At 50.8% G+C, this 21,193-nt stretch overlaps 1 protein-coding gene across 12 annotated transcripts in view; it reads left to right on the forward strand.

Moving 5' to 3' along the window:
• The window catches only part of PTPRS (protein tyrosine phosphatase receptor type S), a 148,143-nt gene that overhangs the window by 94,920 nt on the left and 32,030 nt on the right, over window positions 1–21,193 (forward strand). For 6 of the 12 annotated variants that reach the window (XM_065652381.1, XM_065652386.1, XM_065652389.1 and 3 more), the window contains exons 7-13: window positions 8,358–8,627; window positions 10,793–11,374; window positions 12,292–12,425; window positions 12,572–12,716; window positions 18,376–18,681; window positions 19,981–20,174; window positions 20,621–20,647. In XM_065652381.1, the coding sequence (XP_065508453.1) occupies window positions 8,358–8,627; window positions 10,793–11,374; window positions 12,292–12,425; window positions 12,572–12,716; window positions 18,376–18,681; window positions 19,981–20,174; window positions 20,621–20,647 (1,658 nt within the window). The remainder of the gene's footprint in view (window positions 1–8,357; window positions 8,628–10,792; window positions 11,375–12,291; window positions 12,426–12,571; window positions 12,717–18,375; window positions 18,682–19,980; window positions 20,175–20,620; window positions 20,648–21,193) is intronic. The other 6 variants (XM_065652385.1, XM_065652388.1, XM_065652390.1 and 3 more) reach the window with 2 other exon arrangements.

The raw sequence follows: 21,193 nt of genomic DNA on the forward strand, positions 1-21,193 counted from the left end.
TCATGAATAGGAGTTTGAGTTTCAGGATTTAGGTGCAATTAAAAAGGGATTTATACACCATTGGGTTTTATTTGTTTATTTTATCTTCCATAAAGTATTTCTAACGTGTCCAAACCGCGCTGCTGCTGCTAGAATCTCTTGTGATCTGAGGTTTTAAGGTTAAATTCTTTCTTAAGAGCCAATAAAAATAATAATAATGTCAACAACAATAAACTAAAGCTAAATCGGATGTAGTCACGATAAGCTGGAATGACACTGGGCGAGGAAATAGAGACTTGATACTTGTCTGAAAGAGCTCGTATGGTTTGCTAGAAGTTATGGGCATGGTCTTGACATTATTGGCTAAGGATGTATTGTGTATTATTACAGATCAGATCATGCCATGGTCCAAAATAACAAAGAATCTGCTAACAGGGAATTTCCAAGGTCAAAATGCAGGAGCATCTTCTATGGAGCCCCACAAAAGCGGATCTGAAGTAGCGAGGTGAATTCTGCTGCCAGCGTAGGGTGGACGAAACACATTTCTCGTCTGAGCCAGTTGTCCGAATTTCACTTGTAGTCAGTGAAGAGAAAGACACAGTTCAGTGGGCAAGTCAGTACCTCGTGATGGGGATGTTGGTTTTTTATGGGAGCTATAAACTCACCTGGCTTTCAGAACTCTCGCTGGATGCTTCTCTGTATCCTTAGGGACACAAATAGTGTCAAACTTCTGGCCCGTAGTGATGACGGGCAGGACGGATGCGAAGCCGCGTGTATTGGAGCTGTGTGTCCCGCTGCTGGTTGCTGGAGCTTTGTGCTTCTCCTGGCACAGGGGAGGCTGGTTTGGGAGCCTGGCAGCTCTCAGAGCTCATCACAGAAGGGTTTTGGTCAAAGGGACCTTAAAGCTCCCCCAGTGCCCCCCCTGCCATGAGCAGGGACATCTGCACCAGCTCAGGTTGCTCAGAGCCCCGTCCAGCCTGGCCTGGGATGTCTCCAGGGATGGTTCATCCACCACCTCTCTGGCCAACCTGGGCCAGGCTCTCACCACCCTCAGGGCCAACAATTCCTTCCTCGTGTCCAGCCTGAATCTTTTTTTTTTTTTATCAGAAAGCAAATTTCTGTGTATGGCACCTGCGCAGAGAGCTGTGTGTCCTTCTTTCAACTGTGGCAGAAGGGAAGCGTTTTTGGCCTTTTTAAGGCGCTTTGAATCTTACCCAAAAGGGCTGAGACACTCCGCTTTGGTGGATAAAACCAGGTGGAATCGCTCATACCTGGTGGTGTTTTTCTCCAAGCGTCAGCGAGTCAACTCGTGCGGGGTCCAGGCTTTGCCCCAGAGAGGACACGCGTCTGTCTGTCCAGGATCTACAGCCACAGCTGCTTTGCCCCCTTGAAACGGAGCACTTGGGACCTCTCCTCTCAGTTTGGAAAGCTTCAGGCTTCCCCTGGATGGCTCCATTTTGATCCAGCTCAGGCTGCATGGACGGGCCAAGCGTCTCTTTCAGCTCCTCTGTGTTGTTGTATAAACCCCAGAGCTGTGTGGGCTGAGCTTTCACACCCCCCGAGCACACAGAGCTGCTGCCGCCAGCACAGGACACATTGTCCTCCTCGAATTTACCAGAATTAAAAATTTTCCCCTATTGCACACAGTGGTGCCCTGTCGGGAATTACAAAAAGCAGCAGTCGTGGTGCTGCAGGGATAATCCTTTTTTTTTTTTTTTTCCCCCTCCACTCGAGCTTCTTGTTGCTCTGCTCTTTTCAAGCCCAGGGAGTTTTAAATGGTTCAGCAGGTATTTAAAAACCAGCACCAGGCGCTGCTGTGCCTGCTTAGGCCTTTTCTGCTGGAGTCAAGTACAGCTTAGTCACCCAGAATCAGGTTCTGCAGCCCAGGTCCTGCTGAGAACGCTTAAAATAATGATTTTTTTTTTTTTTTCAAGGCTCTCTGGAAAACCTCAACTCATTGAGAGACTGAAGATGAAAACAGGCCAGGGTTAAACACGTAACAGCAAAACCAGTTGAAATCAATTAAAATAAAACCCGTAGAAAACGCAGAAATAATGCGCCTAGGACCTTCAGGAAGTAAAGCTTCAAAATATATTAAAATATGACTAATTTAAGCAATAATTTAGCCCGTAGCCTGCTCCTGGGTTAAGTTTGGCTCATGTGTAATTTGACCATCAAACCAGGGCTGCTGGTTGCTCAGCCTGTCCCTCAATAGCCGAGTGGAGCGGCTGCCAAACTTTTCGCTTTCAATGCCATTTAGAGGCTAGAAAGAAGTCATTTCAGTTGCACTACGGATTTAACAAATAGCCGCCAGGTTAAAACAGTCATTGATAGTTTAAAACGTAGGCATTTTAATACCTTTTTAGACTAGCATTGCTAGACTCTCTAATGGAAAAGGAGGGAGGCAGAACCGCTGCTGGTTCACACAGCTGCCCCTGTTGAGCCGTTTTCCAGGCGCTGAAGTTCAGGGAGGGTTTGGGGGCGATTTTTCAGCTTTACGTGAGTATTTCCATGGGTTGGGGGGCGCCCTGTCCGTGGTTGGGGTGTCCTCAGCTCTGAAATTCTAGTTCGAAACCAACCAAAGCAAACAACCAACTTTGCTGTGTTTCTGCAGAAGGATTTCTCAAGGGTATCAGGGAATGGGAATGGATACAAAAAGCCACCCCCCCAAAAAAAAAGAAAAAAAAACAAACAAAAAAACCAAATCAAAACTGTATATATATGTATATCTATGTATATCTCTCTATAGAGGGCACTTTGCAGGAACACTGTGCTGTACTGATCTCGAAATCTCTGCCTGCCTGTGTCTCTTACACCTTTTGCATCGCTGTTCTCTTTGTTTTAGGGGAAAAAAATTAGATTACACCTTGTCAAATTAAAATAACAAAAATAAAATTACGAAGTCGGCGTTTAATGTTACAGAGCTGCTTGAAAAATAATTGGGTTCAGTTTATTTTATATTCAATCCTGTAAAAAGCAACAGGAAAAAAAAATAATTACAAAAAGTCGAGAGATGTTCAGCCAGCCTGTCACTCAACTAATGTCTTTTTTAAAGTGGAAAAGTAACAACGATTGGGAAGGGAATGGATTTCCTCCAGACCAAATCCAAGCCTTGGTCTCATTCTTTATTCACCTACCTCTTTATTGATTGACTTTTATTTACCGTGAAGGAAATGAGGAAGGCGATGGGCACGAGCAGGGCAGTGTCTCGTCCTCGGGAGGGACGGAGGTCGGGAATCCAGACCCCAGCGGAACGACCGGATTGGAATGGACAGGGAGAGGCGCAGGGCAGGACCCACCACCTTTTGGGAGGGCAGGACAGGTGTAATCTAAGCTTCACTAATAACGTAGAGGCTGCACATTATTTTGGCACCCTTTCCCCTACCCCCTCCTCATTTTGGAGCAAGACGGAATGAGTCCTGTCTCACCAAAATGGCCAATAATGTCCGCCTTCTCACCTCATTTGGAGCAGCAGCTTGCTGAGTGTCAAAATGTTTAATACCATTTGGTTTTGTTTGGTGCTTTCAACCAGTCACTTCACTTTCTTTTTGTTTCCTTTCTCAATTGATTTCTTCCTTAAGATAGCAAATATGTTTCTCTTTGAGTTGGTTTAATGTGAATCGGGGTTTGAAGTGACGGGTTCTTGTCTAGTACGTTCTCCTTTCCCCACCTCGCTCCTCCTCCAACATTTTTCTCCCTGACTTAATCTGGAAGGGGCTTAAAAAAGTGGAACCGGTGGGTTTCCTCAGCACGGACTGGTTGGTTGGTCCTCAGACTTCTCTCACTAGCAGCGTCCTGGGAACGCATTTTAAGGATGGATTCTGGTGTTGCAAAAGTCAACCCTGGATCTCCCAGTGTCTCTTCTGATCAGGTCTGTAAAATCTGTCCCTTTCAAACGCATCTCTCACCCGGTGGACCCCAGCTCTCTTTTTAACCGAGTGGTGGTGGTGGGGAACCCTAGTGATGTTGATTGGTACCTTGTCGGAAAGAATAATGCACTGAAAATGCCACTCACAGAACACAAACTGGGTCACCCTGCCTGCATCCGTGAGAAGCAACAAAACCAATTGGCTTTACGAGTTATGGACCAGTTCAGTTTCTAACTAATGTTAAACCGAGTTTGGGACGCCTGCGTGAAATACTTATCCAACAAACAAGATTAAACAGACTCTAACTGCACTTAAGAAATCTTTCTGTGTCTCAGAAATGGCTTCCCTGCATCGATCAATTTGACTTGCATCACAAACGGCCAGCTCCAGTTCTAAAATCTCCTCCTACCAGTAACAAGCTGTATCCTTGTTTGAAAAAAGCTCCGGAGAGTTTTTTGGCCATGGGAAATGTGTGTTTGTGTGTGGCTGCTCGTGTGTGGCTGCTGGGAGATGCTGCACATGCACATGGAGCATGTACCTCTGTACGCATGCGAGGTGGGCTTTGGAAAACAGGTCTGACAAAGCTGTCATGGAAACCAAACATCCCTGAAACGCAGGGAAGGTGCTTCTTGAAACCAGAAATTGGTACAAGCATTAGATCAGTGTCTATAAAGCAGACACCTGACTGCCCCATCCCAACTTTTCCTTTCCGGAGAGGGCGGTTTTTCATTTCTTTTCAGTCATTTGAATGTGTTGGATAGCAAAATGGCAGGAATCTCTTCACCGCATTTTTGACATGTAAAATTTCGCTCTTTCAGCTGCCGTGTGTGAAACGCAGCTGGACCCAGAGCTGAAATTGTTCTCGATTCAATCTCTAGCTGCACTTCAAGCTTTCTTCCCACCGCCGCTCTCCTCCTCCTAGGCCTGACCTAAACGCTGACCCAGAGATTCTCAGCTTGACAAATCTCATGTCGAGAGCCAAATCGGAGTGGAATAGCAATTAAAATAAACAGCAGCATGCTGGTTCTTGGCATCCAGAGATGAGCCCTATAAGTATTTCGTGTTACAGTAAAAGCGGTTGTCAGGGCCCTGAGCCACAGCAGGGATGTATCTAGGGACTCTCGGAGGTCTCCAGCATTTAACGTTGGAGTTGTTTTCACATCCCAGGTTGGCGTGTGGATGTTTGTGTATTTGTGCACGCACCGGAGTGTGTAGCTTTTTTTAAACCAGGATGCAGGGGAGAAGCAGGACTGCCTGGTGCTGACCCTCATCCAAATTCTCCCTTTTCGCAGGGCGGCATCCAGACGCGCTGGGTGTTTCCGTTAGTTCACTGTCACAAATGCCATTAAACCGGCTGACAAGTAGCGCTGCCCTGCGAGCCCTGAAGCCCCGGGTGCTGTGGGGAGCGGGGGGAGCTGCTTTGCGTGGGTTTGTGACCATCCCCACGCGGCTCCGTGGCCCCGAGCTTGTGTTTTGTGAGTGGATCTGCCCCCCCGTCCAAAACCTCGCCGACAGCAGCGGGCTGTGCCCTTCAGACTCCGATTCTCAGCGCTCCACCATACATCAAATGATGCTTTTCAGTTATTAAATTCTGGTTTGTTCTTAGCTTTTCTTTCTTTCTTTTTTTTTTTTTTTAAATTTCCTTTCTCTTTTAGTTCGGTTTTATTTCTTTGTGATTAGCCTCTGTTCGAATTAATTGTCTTGTTCTGTTTCCATGACAACTCAGTGTTTGCATCCCACCTGCCGTTGTTTGTTGCTGTTGATGCTGTTTGCTGACCGGATCTTGTCCGGCAAATGTCTCCCCATTTCTCTCACCTCTCCCCACCTTGCCTCCCCTTTCCAGAAGGTGACAAACCAGCCCCTCCTCAGAAGAGTCATCCCCACCCCAGATCTGTCTGCATGTTGACCCCACTTGTTTCTTTTCAAGTTCTCTCCATCTTGTCTCAGACTGTGACCGGCGTGGTTTTCACGTGGCTCCATTTTCTGAAAAGCGGTTCCTCCCGGAGCAGACGGTGGAAGGAGGGATGGAGCAGGTGACAGGGACGTGCCCCATGTCTAGGGCTCCAGATCCTCCCGAGCGGTGTGACAGGAGGGAGCAAGGAGCACGTTGCCTGCTCTGGAGCCAGTGCTGCTTCCCGAGGTTGTGCAAATGCCGATATTCCCCTTACGCCTTTCTTTAAGCAGAAAATCATCTAGTGTTAGTGTCCAGGTGAGTTTGCAGTCCTTCCCTCCACACTCGTCCTTTCCCCGACCACGCTGGAGGTGAGGACATGCTGCCCGTGCTCTTCGCAAATCCGTGCATGCAGGAATTCTCCTTCGGCATCTCTGAGCTCCTAATGCCGCAGATCTGGAAGTCTCTTCCTTGCCGTTAGTTCCTGACTGCTGGTAACTGTGCAGAAAAGGATCTGGTGGCTCGATGGGAAGAGCACACGCACCTTTCTCTGAAGGCATCTCCTTGCCAGCTTGCAGGACAAAGCCCCGCTAAATGGAGAGCAGCCACGACCTCTCCCGGCAGCACCCTTCCCATCTGAAGAGATCCGTAGTGTTGAGTTGCAGCTGGAGAAGTAGGCTGGAAGAGAAACACTAGAAAAAACCCGAGACATCGGTTCCAGGGGCCACCCGAAGGCACTAGGGCTCGGGAGGAGTGACGGCGGGCTGTCCTTTGCGTTGCTTGTGCATGGATGCAATCGCCACTGATTTTTTAGGGGTTGCTCAGAGAGGTTACCTGGGAGCAGGACAGCTAGGACAGATGTTTTTCAGGCCCCCAGCTCTCCCAGTTCTCCTGCCCCCTTGCTCGCCCCGCCTGAGGGGATTTACTGCATGGCTGTCGCTGAAGTTGGAGGGATCCCGGCTCCTTTTCTCCTTCGGCTGCTGCTGTGCCCACGACTCCCCGGGGTCCGTATCCTTTAGTCTTTGCTTGCCGGATGCCCTCAGCTCCCTCCCTAGAGCTCTCTGATCCTCCAACGTGTCTCCTTTGCCCATTCTCCTGCTTTCACCCCCGAGGAAGAGCATCCCACCTCGGCCAGCCCAGTTAGTTCAGAAAATGGAGCCAAGGAAACCGCAGCCTCCCCTTTGCGTCCGTGTTCTTCCTGTGTAAGGTCTGGAAGCTGCATCCACCTCTCTGCTAAGGAGATGCACAGAACATGTCACTGTTTTCTCAACGTTCCAGGTTTCATTACCTTGTTTTTCTTATTAATTCTATTCTATTTATTATTCCGCCAGGGCTGAGATGTGACAATGTGAGCCACCACATTGGGTCACATCAGCTAGAAAAAGTATGCAGCATTAAAGTGGGTTTCCCCCTCCCCTCCCTCTCTTTCTCTCTCTTCTTTCTCCCCTCCCCTCCTTGTTCTCCTTCTCCTTGTCTTCCTTTCTTTCTCTGTCGCTCTCTTTCTATCCAGTATCCATGTGGGCATTTGCTAGCCGCCCATAAATTATATTTCTCTGCATTTTCCTCTCTCTTTCTATCTTTCTCTCTCTTCTCTTTTTACCTATTTTGCATGATGTTTGTGACTCTGAAAGCTGCATCTATCGATGGAACCGTGTCAGATCTTAAAGAGGCTTCGTTAGGGTTTCTATACCCGAAAACCACAAAAATTTCATTAGAGTTTCTCATCTTTTCCACACTCTTTCTCGCCCCAGGGGGACTGCCTCCCCCTGGGTGGCTCTCACACGCAGACACCAACTAAATTCTGTCCCGCTCCGGGGACTCCCTCTCCTCCCTTTTTTATCTTTTTGCCTCTTTGCTTTTCAAGTGGTGTCTGTCCGGCGTTTGGGGGTGTGATACTTCTCTCTGTGTTGGATTCTCTGGCTCACAACAAGATTTAGGCCTTTCCAACGAGGCAAAATCTGGAGAAGTTTCCACCTCCACCCCAACCTTCTCCTCTCAGCATCCCTGGGCACGGGGCGGCCGGTGGGACCAGGGTCCCTCTCCGGGGCCGGAGGCGGCTCCTGGACCATTTTGGGCCAAGGTGCTGGAGGGGCCGCTCCCTTTTTTGGGGCAGAAGGTGATGGGAGCCGGACTGGGCTGGAAAGGGAGGAGCAGGTTTCCCGGGGCCTCTGGAGGAGATTGTTTTCGACGCTCGCCATGCCAGCTCGTGCCAGTAAAGATGAGAAATTGCTAATAAATTTTTGTGTATTTATCTGTGCTGTGATGGGTCTAATCTTGATCAATGGAACCCTGTTGCTATGAAATATCGCTTTTATGTCTATATTCTATATATTGTTTGTGAAGTAAAAATTTATTTGAAGTTTAATTTTTTTGGTTTTTGGTTTTCGATTTTTTAATTTATTTGGCTTTTTGTTTTGTTTTTAATGAAGGAAGAAAAAAAACGACGACAAACCCCACCTATATTTAAATTACCTTTTACTCTTTTTTCTTTTTCTCCCCTTTCTTCTTTTTCTTTTCTTTCTTTTTTTTTTTTTGTTGTTCTGGTTTGGTTTGGTTTTTGTTTTGTTTTGCTTTTTTTTTTTTTTTTTTTTTGTTACCTCTGTGCGTCTCGTCCACAGTTCGTCGCGTGGCCCCTCGCTTCTCCATCTTACCCGTCAGCCACGAGATCATGCCCGGCGGCAACGTCAACATCACCTGCGTGGCCGTGGGGTCGCCCATGCCCTACGTCAAGTGGATGCAGGGAGCGGAGGACCTGACCCCCGAAGACGACATGCCCGTGGGCCGGAACGTCTTGGAGCTCACGGACGTCAAGGATTCCGCCAACTACACGTGTGTGGCCATGTCCAGTCTGGGAGTCATAGAAGCCGTTGCTCAGATCACGGTGAAATGTAAGAGCGTGTAAGAGCGTGAAACGATCGCGCACGCCTGCGTGAGCGAGTGCGTGGGGTCCCAGGCCGTGCATGTTCGTAGGAACGTGCGTGCACACACGTGTGAGCCGCTGCACGGATTCTGTATGTGCCAGGCACGTATTGGGTGCGCGGTCGTCACAGGGCGCCTGAGCATGTGTGCAAAGCAGATGTGTGCACGTCGTGTTTGTGCATGGGAGCACTTGCAGATCTGTGGCCGTGCCTGCCAGTGCTCGCCGGTGCATGGGTGGGGACGTCCCCGTGCGACTCTGGGGACCCGTTCCTGCTCGTGTCTTTGTGCGTCTGCATGGGGAGAGCCTGGGACTGTCCGATCTGCACGCGAGGAGCGTGGGGACGCAACTGTGCATGTCAAAAGGTGCAGGAGTGTGTGTGTGCATGGGAGAAGGAGCAATGTGGCTGTGTGGGCATGCGGGTGCCTGACTGCATGTGTGTCAGTCTGTGTTGTTACTGGTTGCATTAACATGTACATGCGTATGTATGTGAGCATGAGCCGGGAGACAAACTTGAGCCATGCGCTGGGATCTGTGCATGTGTCTTTGGGGATCCCACGCAGAGAAATCCACAGTGAAGGGGAAGCTGGTGGCTTAAGATGTTTCCTGGCTTTAGGAGAGCTGAGCTGTTTGTTACGAAGAAAAACTGTGATCCAACCCCCTGCATGCTTGTTTCTGGCCTGGGATGCGGATGTGGGGCTGGCTGGGCAGTTTGCAAGGAGCCTTGGATGGCTTGAAGCCTGCATGCCATCCCATGCCAAGGTTAGAGATTCGGCCAAGGCCCAGAGGATCTCTGGCATGTGTACCCTTGCGCTAGAGCCTAGTTCCAGCATCTTAGTGGCTGGTATTGCCTCAGCGAGAGGGGGAATAACCCCGGCTTCCAGCTAGCCGTTCCCACGAGGAGCACGGGTGCCATCTTCAATCTATTCTGTCCTCAGCAGGGGAGTATTAAAACCCAAGCGGGATGCCCCTGTGGTTGGGTGAGTGTGGAGCTCTCTGTGTGAGCTGGTGTCTGCTCTGAGTGCTGGCGATGCCCAGGACAGGGCTGGGGGGCAACGGGGTGGGAAAGGCTGCAGGCGGGTGGGGGAGAGGAGGAGAAACCCTTTGGAGAAGGGGAGGGCTAAAGAAAACCAGTCCTGTTGTATCAGTGCATCTGACTAAGGAAGGTCTGACAGTAGAGATGAATAGAGACTAGTGAATCTTGACGTGATGCTCATCCCGAACCTTTGCACAGGGAGTGGGCTCATGTGCCAGCAGAAGGATGCCTGGGGCTGGACCAAGGTGCTCTTCATTTTCCTGAGTATTTTCTTCCTTCTCCTTTTTCCCTGTCGTATCCTATCAGTTTAAAAAGCTGCTGTGTAAGATACATTGCGTCCGCTTCCAACTGTCCTGTCTCCTCAGATGGGGAATCTTGCCCTGCTGGTGCCTTCTGCCTTTTGTCATTTTATTTGTGTTCTATTCCTCCTTACGTTTCTGCGTGTAAGCACCTGCAATCTTTCCCACTCAGAAGATGAAAGGAGGAGCTAGAGCTTTAGAGGTGTTTGAGCCTGGAGAAGGTGAGGTTGGAAAGGGTCTAAAGCATGTAGTGAGGAAAACGCGTAAAGCTGTTAGAGGTGTCCGACACTGAACGTGCAGTCTCCAGCAAGCTGCAAAGGGAGCCTGGAGATGAGTATTAACACGCGTTTCTGGTGGGAGAGGAAGCACTTCAAGTACTACAGTTTTATAGGCGTAGAGAGCGTGGTCTGCACTGTACATTACCCGCACGCTGAACACAGACTCAGCAACGCCGGAGCCGGTGCCAGCGCTGGTTCGGAAGGTCCGATTACGTGCTCGGAAGGAGCTCTGGTGAAACTGCTTTTCCTCGCTGCTGTGAGAGCCGGCGGATGTGCAGCTGAAGTCTGTGCTAATGATTCCAGATGTTTAGCTGAACACTTTTCCTTTTGATGGAGCAGTTTAAGGAGGATAATAGAGTGTATAACTAGGTTCATAATATTTCAGCAGCACTTTACTGAACTGCCGCGCTGTGATTGGTACTGTGCCTCCGGCTCCCACAGCCCTAACTAGCCCAATTAGGCACCATTTCAGCATATGTGTGGTTTGGTTTTTTTTTTAATGTCTGTTCTTCCTGATTCTCAGCACTCCCCAAGGCTCCTGGGACGCCAGTGGTGACAGAGACGACAGCAACAAGTATCACCATCACCTGGGACTCTGGAAATCCAGACCCTGTGTCCTACTATGTCATTGAATACAAGTCTAAAAGCCAGGACGGACCGTATCAGATCAAAGAGGACATCACCACCACACGCTACAGCATCGGGGGGCTCAGCCCCAACTCCGAGTACGAGATCTGGGTCTCTGCGGTCAACAGCATCGGGCAGGGCCCTCCCAGCGAGTCGGTGGTCACTCGCACGGGGGAGCAAGCTCCTGCCAGCGCCCCCCGCAACGTGCAGGGCCGAATGCTGAGCAGCACCACCATGATCATCCAGTGGGAGGAACCGGTGGAGCCCAACGGGCAGATCCGTGGCTATCGCGTCTATTACACCATGGAGCCCGATCAACCCGTCAGCAACTGGCAGAAGCACAACGTGGACGACAGCCTGCTGACCACGGTGGGCAGCCTCCTCGAGGACGAGACCTACACCGTGCGCGTCCTGGCCTTCACCTCGGTGGGAGACGGGCCCCTTTCCGACCCCATCCAGGTCAAGACGCAACAAGGAGGTGAGCGTTTGTGTCACTAACCCTGGATACGCCGGGCTGCAGAAGGGAGAGATCTTGGCTTGTAGCGTTATCCAGCTGTGGCTGCCATCTCATCAGAGCGTTTATTTCTTCATTGATTCAATTTGGTTCGAATAGAAGTAACCTTCTTGGAGGAAGCTGGGTCCAGTGGCTGGAGCCAGAGGGCCTGGTGCATGATTTCTGATCTGTTTTTTCTCGGAAAGGCTGTTTCTTAAATGGTTAGGGCAAGCACTTATGCAAAGAGAATCCATTTCTGCTGTGCCATGCTTCAAAGTGAGGTATCTTATTGCTTCCAGGTTCTGAATGTCTTTAATAGATGTAAAAACACTCACTTCCCAGGCAATGGTGAATCTTAAGTCTTTTTAAAGTACCCAGAAACTGCCCTCTCAGAGGTGAGTGGGGAACGAGCCTTATTTTACCTTTTCCTAAAGGAGGAGCAAAGCAAAGCCCTAATTGTCACAGCAGATGTGCTGAGCTGAGAACAAAAGGTGTTTTATCACAGGTTTTCACCCAGCGTGTTTTTGGGTGCTCTGTTTCCAGTGCGGGGTGCTGGTGAGGAGCCTCTTCAACTGGGCTTCTCACTTCCAGAATCTTTCCATGGTGGGCATTAATGGGAAGGGCTGTATCCTGCACGGCAAGAAAGAGGCAGATGATCCAGTAGGACTCTGCCATCTGTAGTAGCTCTGGACATGCCCTAGTCCTCCAGTGGGATTTAACCTTCCACTCCTTTAAAGGAGAGTCCTGCCCACTTTGCAGCATGGCGTTTTGCTGCCGACGTGTTCTTCACGCACAGGCTTTGAAGAAAACAGTGTAGGAGTCTTGTAATTATCCAACTTAATGTGATTCCTCCTGTCTCCCATCCTGCCTCCTCTGCCCCGGTGGCTTCTTCTCCGTGTCAGTCCCTGGGCAGCCGATGAACTTCCGAGCAGAAGCCAAGACAGAGACGAGCATCATGTTGTCGTGGAGCCCTCCCCGCCAGGAGATCATAGTGAAGTATGAGCTCCTCTATAAGGAAGGAGACCACGGCAGGGAGGTGAGTCCGCAGAGGAGCAACACAAACAGTTGAGGCCCCGAGGAGCCGAGAGCAGGGAGCAGGGCAGGTGTCTCTGGGCAGGGCTCGCCTCTGCTGCTTTTTTTGTTTGGTTTTATTTTATTTTCTTCCCCCTTCGCCCATCTCAGGTGCCGAAGAACTTCGACCCAACGACCTCGTTCACTGTGGAAGGCCTGAAGCCCAACACTGAGTATGTCTTCCGTCTGGCCGCCCGCTCGGCCCTGGGCCTGGGGGCCTTCACCCCGGAGGTCCGGGAGCGCACCTTGCAGTCTAGTAGGTGTCTCTCCTTTTCCCACCCTTCTCTGAGGGGAAGACAGTCAGGGAGCCAGAGATGGTGGGCACAGGGGTACGGAGCTTGGGCGGACGTTGCTGCTCCCGCCGTGTTACACCTCTGGGCTTCCTCTGCGGGGAGGTGGGCGGTGGTGGGAGGTCACTCGGATCTTCTGCCTTCTCCCTTTGCTGACCAAATAGCTTGTGAATCAAGAGCGGGGCTGCTGCATGTGTTGGGTGGGGTGATGGGAGGCCAGGTAGCACCATCCGTTGATGGCGTGAAGAGCTTGTCGATGGGCCGTGGTGCTGAGCATGCTCAGGGAGGACGGCGCCCCAGCATCGCGCAGCCGCTCTCTGGAAGGGGGGCACAGGCAATGGAGCGGGGAGACGGTGGGGGAACTGGGAGGAAAGAGGAGAGGGGAAGGTGATGAATCGAAAGTCCCAATGTTTCCACCCGCCGTTGGGAAAGCAGCCTTCATGTTGTCCTCCATGAGCGACGGGCTGCTGGCCCAGCGGCGCTGGGAACGGGCCCGTTTGGGCTCCGGAGTGGGAGAGCCATGTGGAGGCTGTGGGAGGGGATATTAATGACACCAGGATGGAGCATACGCAACCAAAATGTGCTGGTTTTAGTTTAATGGATTGTCTCCCTTCGCTGTTGCCCTGGGGACAATAACCCTGGATGGCAATATTTCAACCTGGGCTTTTCACAGATCTTTGCTTTTAAATGAGGTGTTTTTTCACTGCATGAGTGGCTGTGGCAGCTGTTCTTTGTGTTTTCTGTCTCCTCTCATCTCTACTAAATCACTCCGCTGCAGTTTGGAGTAGCCAGGAGCAGAACTAACTCAGAAATGGCTCTGGCCACAGTGCGAGGAGGAGAGCGAGCGCCGCTCCATCCCTCAGAGCCCATAACCAGAGACAGCAGCGGGCTCTCCCCGGTTCAATTGTCACGTCCTGCTGTCTCTCTATCTTTTCCCCCATCTCTCTCCTTCCCTTTCTCTCCCCCCAGAAGTGGGAGGAAAGGGGAGGCCGTTTCTGCACCGACAGAATTCCTTACTGGGGCTTTCTCAGGCCTCTGGTCCATTCAAAGATATTTTGTTTTCTTCAAATGTTTTCCCCCTTTATTCCTATTTTTTTTTTTTCTTTCTCTACGTATCGAAAGAAAATTCTTTCCTGACTCTGCTGCAAATCTGCTGGTTCTGATTCCAGTATGGTACTGTCAGAGGGAGCATCACTGCAGGGTGCGGGAAAGTGAACCAAAAGGACCTGAAAAATAAAGAGTCCGACTTACCCACACTCTGCTGCTGTTTTACAAGGGGGTTCCCTCCTTGAGATTTGTGGGGATGGGAGGAAAAGAGGGTCTGGGATTTGTGCTTTCTGGTTCGATACAAACAGGCTGGAATAGGGGGGTGGGAGCTGATGGCAGGAGGGCTCGATGACGCTGGATATTTGTCCCTGAAGGCTGAAGAGAAGGGGATCTGGGAAAGGGGAAGGCTTCGGGGCTTTTTCTAACTTGGCACCTGCCCAGACTGAGGGCCGGGTTTATTTCTCTGTAGCTCAGCTTTCATAGGGATAGTTTTATTAATGTAACGCTCTTAAGAACATCAGCTGGGAGCTGTCAGTGTCCTGTAACACGATGAAACATTTTTTCCTGGCTGGCTGTTGGAGGAACGAGTCAATTCTTCCTGGTCCGGGCGACATCCTTCGGCTCACAGACCTTCTGGCTCGGGACAGGCTTTTGTGTCTTTCCCTCTGCAGCTCCTTTTCCATTCGGCTCCTCCTCGGCCCGCTCCATGGCTCTTGTTTCTTTTCTCTCTGCTCTGCCTGCCTGCATGCTCTTGCAGCCCCATGAAACCAGCTCCCTGCTCTGTCTGTCTGTCTCTTGCTGGGCGGTTTCACACCACGGTGGCATCTTGTCTCTGCAACAGCAAAGCCTCCCCCGTCCTCCCGCAGCCTTTGCCGAGGTTTTCGGTGCTTTTTCCCCTCCTAACCGAGCTGGCAAGCATGTGCCTGCACGCCGCAGCCCTCCCCGCATCGCACACCTTTCTGCACAACACCCTCCACCTCCCTGCCAGGGTGGCTCCTGAGCATCATAACCAAAGTAAAATCCATTAAACTAAAGGTAAAGTATCTTTTTCTTCTTGAAGTAGCTGGGTTTTAACTCTTCAAGTACCAGAGACGTAGATTGTGGAAAAAAAATAACAGACTTATGGTTGGAGAAAGCTGTTTGGCCCTTTCTAAGTAGCCATGACCTTCCCAGGGCTCCTTGGCAACTCTCCTACTCGGCAATTTCAGAGAATGTGACCGCAGACGGGGTGGCAGGGTGGGTGCCGTGCAGGTTTAGAGGAACAACGGGGCTTTCTCACCCTCTGTTCCTTCCTAAGAAAGGACGTTTCCCCCACCCATTAGCTCTGCTCTCCTTCCCTTCCCCCTTCCTCACAGTACGTAAAGTGAACAAAACTTAATGCAAAAGTCTATGGTACCTAAAGGGTTAAAAAACATTGTATTGTACGAGGTCAGTAAGGGTCATTCTTGTGGCTTGGACAGTCAACTTTAAAGCATGTAACAGGTGCAGCTCAGGTGAGTACTGGCTGGTCTCAAGCGGATTCACAAATACAGTCCACCCTGTCGCTGCAGGCTCCCCCACACGTGCGTGGATCCGCACACACATCTGGGGGGGGGCTCCCCAAATTCCTGCCTGCCTGGGACAAACGGGGAGCAGCGGGCAGAGATGATGCTCCGAGCCCAGGGGCTCTTGCCCGCGCTGTGGCTCCCGTCCCAGCGCAGGGGCTGCTGGCAGAGCTGGGCTCCCGGCCCCGCGTTGGCCTGCGGTACGTTGGCTCCGGCCTACAGCCCCCCCCTTCTCGATGCCGGCCCCACGCTCACGCACGTCCCCAGGGTCACGCAGGTTGGGCTGGATTGTGAAGGAAAAAACTCCCAGTGCCATGAGCTCCCCAGATGCATCTCCAGTGTGGGCAGCCAGCACTTGGTGGCTGGTTTTCATCCAGGTGCTGTAGTCGATGAGAGTGATGGGGAGGGGGCCCGGGGGGGATCTGGGCCTTCTCCCCCATCACCCACCCACACTCCCAGCCTTTTTTTGAGCAGAGAAGGTGCAAACCCAAGGAGGCCTCGCTCCAGGGCCTCTGGGTAGGTCCCTGTGCTGGAGGGTGAGTGAGGAGCGTGTCCCCAGGGGCAGCGGGCGCTGCGGCTCTGCTCGCGGGGCTTTCAGAATGAGGTTCAGGATGGAAAGGGTAGGTCAGGCCAGACCCTCTCTGCAGTGGGTTTCTCGGCCGTGCTGGCTTTGGCTGGGCTGCTAAGCAGGAAGAGTGGCTTTTAATCCTACCAGCCCCTGATGGGGAGAAAATAGAAGCGAAGAGCATCACGGCAGGCACTGGAAGAGGGTTGAATCTTTCTCCTCCGTACCTCGAAAGGGGTTTGTGTTGCTTCGGGGGGTGGGAAGGAGCAGCGCACCTCCATTCTGGTGCTGCATCGATCACAGCGGATGGAGAGAGCTAGAGGGGGAAGAAGATCCGTCGGAAAGTGGAGCAAAAGAGAGGAGACTGGGGTCCAAAACTGCCGTTATTGCACGGGCGAGGGTGCTGGTCGCAGGGGTACCTCAGCTGGGGAGCGAGGAGCGGGGCAGGGCGGCATTTTAAATGCCAAGTCGTGCAGAAACCCACCAGGAGCTTGGTCTGGCCTCGTAGCTCAGTTCTCGTGTTCTCTCGTAAGAAAGTCTTATAAATTAGCAGTTGAAGCGTGGAAGGTAGGTAAACAGACTGGGAATGTTCTGGAAGGAGTCACTTTTTATATCAGTATTATTTTATTATGATTTCCTTTGATGTTTTTTTGTTTTTAAATTACCGGCTCGATTTATGTTTTGTTTTCCAGTCTGTTACTTTTGGTTTTGTTTGTTTGACATATTTCATATTATTTTGCGTGGCTAGCCATGGCCAGGGATCGTCACCCTCCGCAGGGGGATTTCTGAGGATCAGGGTTTCATTCTGCCATTTTAAATACAGCCAAAGAGCGGCAATAAAGCAGGAGAAACACCCGAAATGTCCTACTGGACAGAGTGCTCAGCACTTCGGTGTGAGGGTTATCTTTACCCTTTCTGTAAAACCCTCTGATTTCTGTTTGATGGAGATGTGCACAAAGCGTGTGGCTTTCACTCCAGTGTGAACTGGGAAAATGTGACTTGATTGAGCAGAGTCCTCGAGGCAAGCGGGGCCTAAACATCTGTTGGTGACTCAGGGACAGGAGTAAGAGGTTTGAAAAAATGATTTCTCGCTAAAAGAGCTTTGCGTTGCTTAAAAAGCAGCAGAGGAATGAGAAATGGTGCCCAGGATTTATCTGCTCCTGTGCTTCTTGCAGGTGATGCTTTGGGGGCTTATAAGGACACCCCAGTTTCTGGCAGTGTCTGCAGAGAGTTAAAAGCTATTTATTGCAGTTTGACTGTATTTATTGCAGAATTACCTTGAAAATGCATCACTCTCTCTGCTGCCTGGGCTGGCCGATTGTAATTAGTGGTCGAAAGAAACCTGGTCGAAGATTTCCCAAAGTGCCCAGCTTACAGCTGGAGGACAGACCCTTAGTCCTGACCGCACCGAGGTGTCAGTCCCGTGGTATTTCCACCGATACTCCTGTGGTTTTTGCAGTTCTCCCTGTATTTGGAGGCAGCGTGTGCCCCGGCACGTAGTGTCTACCAGCACCAGTGTCAGTGTCCTGCTTCCTACGGAGCAGATGCGCTAAAAATCACCTCCTGCGGTAAAGGCCGAGGCGAGCAGCCCTGTGCTGGAAAGCTGTGGTTGCACCTTCCCCGGCCCTGGAAAATCAGCCCTTAGTTGTGAGCTGCCGCGGTGGGAAGAGGCGGCTGTAGGGCCACGTTTGCAAAGGTCCTCCTGGGACTTCAGAAATACCCAATAACCAATACGTGGTTCAGGCTGGGAGTGCGACGAGGGTTAAACCTGTTGTTGCTTCTGGAAATCCCGCCGGGTACCTAAATACCTCGACAAACCCGCTGCCTCACTCCCTTGCAAATCTTTTCTCTAAAACCCTATCTAAACACACTGGGGGCTCATTGCTTGGCACTATCCCACCCATCACCATCATGGTTTTTTGCCTCCTTCGGTCTGTGGACAACTAATAACTTCCAGCTGGAGGCACAGACTCTTACATTTAAGCCACCTGGCAAAAGATTTGCTTTTCTTACTTACTTTTCACAGAGCCCTTGAAAGAAATTTGGGATCCCAGAGCCTGCAGTTGGGAAACAAGAGCTTTTCCAGCCGGGGAGGACTTGCCAGACCCCTGTAAACAGGGAGCCCAAGGAAAGGTCCTTTCCAGGGCAAATCTGGGTGCTCAATTTGGTACCAGACCCCACTTGGCTAGCCCGCTTGCTGCTTTATTCTTTTATTTTATAACATTTCAGTTTTGATGCCCCATTTCATTTCCGTTGGCTTTTTTTTTTTCTTTTCATTTAAAAAAAAAAAAAAAGACAACAACAAAAAGCTCTCTTCTTTTTTAATTTTATCTTCCTAAACCAAATTTTTGTATGTTTTATTTTAGATTTTTTTGTTATCATTTTCCTTTTTTTTTTCTTTTTATCTTTCCCATCTTTTGTTTTTTTCCCCCTTCTTCCCTTTCCCTCCTGAATTTTCCCCCCTCGTAGAACCGTCTGCCCCCCCTCAAGACGTAAAATGCGTCAGCACCAGATCCACCGCCATTCTGGTAAGTTGGCGGCCGCCTCCGGCCGAAAGCCAGAACGGCGTCCTGGCCGGCTACAGCGTCTACTATCGAGCGCTGGACTCGGAGGACACGGAGCTTAAGGAGGTGAATGATATCCCCCCAACCACCAGTCAGATCCTACTGGAGTCACTGGAGAAGTGGACAGAGTATCGCATCACTGTCGTGGCTCACACGGAGGTGGGGCCGGGCCCGGAGAGCTCGCCGGTTATCGTCCGGACAGATGAAGATGGTAATTGCGCTTTTTCTGGGTTTTCCCTGAGTCCCCCGGTGAATACGTGTCCCTGGGTGGGGACGACATCGAGTCAATTCTGGCTGCCAAAGCAAAGGGACAAAGCACAGCCCCCAGCCCAAGACGTGCAGCATCCACCTCCCTCAGCCCCTCTGCATTTCTAGGCTTGTCCTTCCCTGCTTTAGGGATGTATTTTTAAATTTCTGGGTGTTTGTTTGTTTGTTTTCACGTCAAGCCTCTGCGCCTTGACTGCAGCACTTTTCCTGGAAAGATGCTCTTACAGAGCGAGGAAGCAGCTGAAGCAGCAAGGAAATTAAATCAGAGGAGACGGTTGCTGCCAGAAACTGTTTTAAAATATTAAGAGCTCTTCCCACACATTCCTTGTTACTAGCTCCTCTTTAAGTCAAAGTTCTGGTTATGGGAAAAAAGGAAGAATCTCTTCCTTGAAGTTTCAAAAAGCCTTCAGTGGCAAACAGTGTAGACTCCAGTACAGCGGCCCAGCTGTATTGAATTTTCCTGGTGTTTCTACAGTAAAATAAAACCAGGAAAAAGATCTGAATTTGTGCATGAAGGGAGTGCACCCTCCCTGTGAGGGTGAGCCTCAAATACTGTAGGTCAAGTAAATAACACAAGTGAATTCCAAACTTCTCAGGCTTTCTGCCTCCATCCCAAATAAAAAGAATTTTTTAAAAAGCAACAGGTTTGTCCCCCGTGTGGGTCCTGTTTCCCTGAGCATCTGCCCATGTCCAGGTGGACAGAGTACCTGGCTCAGAGCAAGTATGGTTTTCTTGTAGATGTAGCTGTCAATCCTTTATTATTTCCAAAAATTCTGCCCAAATTCTGTCCAAGACATCTCGTGTTTCCTGCCCTTACATTATGCAGCAGCTGTAACCACCAACCGCCCGTCCTGCCCGAGAGACGAGGGGTCTCCAGGGCACGTCCCCCTCCGCATCCTCCCCATAGAATCCCACAAGCAGGACCGGAGCTTTTCTGGCTCATGAGGAATTGGCTTTGCCCTCAGAACGTGATCTGGAACTATACGGTTTCTTCCATCTGAGCAAACTGGGGACTGTGAAGAACAGCAGGACTATGAGATGGACCCGTTTCCCTGCCCATCTCCAAGCCGTGCAGATTAGATCCCCCAGAACCGCTTCCCAGTTTCACTGGACACAGACCAGTGACAGATGGTGGCATATCCAGTTTAAGCGCCCCTCTCCCTTCAGGGCTGTCGGTTCAGTGCGCGTATGGCCCATAGGTGAATCCCCGAGTGACTCTTGCCCGTTTCTTCCCTCCTCGCAGTGCCCAGCGCTCCGCCTCGGAAGGTGGAGGTGGAGGTGCTCAACTCCACCGCCATCCAGGTGTTCTGGCGTTCTCCAGTCCAGAACCGCCAGCACGGCCAGATTCGCGGCTACCAGGTGCACTACGTGCGCATGGAGAACGGAGAGGCCAGGGGGCTGCCCCAGATCAAGGACATCATGCTGGCTGACGCCCAGGTGAGCACTCGCCTCCCGCTCCCATCTCCTCCTCTCCTGGAAGGGTTTTGGGGGGGTGGGTGCTCCGGCCGCCTCGTCTCATCCCAAGCAACGTTAAGGCTGGAGAAAGCAGCTGAGCATCTCTGCGACGAGGTGTATGTTGTCTTTCTGCAGTTCACTTGCACTGGCAGACTATAGCTATTGTGGAAGAGCATGAGCTGCTGTCCCAGCACTGAGCTAAATACCAGCCACCCTCCCTGTGTCTGGGACATCTTTTAAGACAGGCAAAGGCCACAGTGGAATCTACTAATTTCTCCCACTCTCCTTCTTCCTTCATGCTGGCCTGGTAACTTGTAACCTTGTGTGGCTGCTTGCTCAGGGGCTCCTTCCTCATGCTGTGTCTCTGTCTTTCCCTTCTTTCCCCTCTTGTATTCTCACGTGCAAAACCTCTCTTGTTCTCTGCCCAGTGGGAAACAGATGACACTGCTGAATACGTAAGTAAAAAAAGTAAAAATCCTCCCATCCTGGTTCTGTCCCTTCCCTCCTCCCACTTCCTCTTGTGGTGTGATATTTTCCTTTTCCTTGATGTTTTTTGCAGTGCCCGTGTGCCTGTTTTGAAGCCCGTTGGTGGTTTCCCATGCATTGTCCCCACCCTGCTCCCTTTGCTCTGCGACCCTGTGTGCCTGTGTAGCTTGTCAGGGTTTTCCCCTCGGCTCTGAAGGAAAGACGAGTCCGCTGCTCCTCCGCGGGGAAGCAGATGGGATGTCGAATTTGGGATTATCTCACATGCTTAAAGACGGGCTGGTCTGCGAGCACCGCTGGCTTGTGTCGGAAAAATACAGACAAAAAAAACCATTGAGTAATCAAAGCCCCAGAACTCCTGAGTTATCGGAACATGAACAAATGCTTTGTGCCCTTAACGGGCCAAGGTTCTTAGATACTCATTGATACAAAGCACTGAATAACTCTTGGCCCTTTTGCCTTTCAAGGAGACCTTAAATCCGGCTTGGCTGTTTGGCGTTTGCTACCTCTGCTAAAAT

The sequence above is a fragment of the Caloenas nicobarica genome, chromosome 27, assembly GCF_036013445.1.
Source record: "Caloenas nicobarica isolate bCalNic1 chromosome 27, bCalNic1.hap1, whole genome shotgun sequence".
Lineage (NCBI taxonomy): Eukaryota > Metazoa > Chordata > Aves > Columbiformes > Columbidae > Caloenas > Caloenas nicobarica.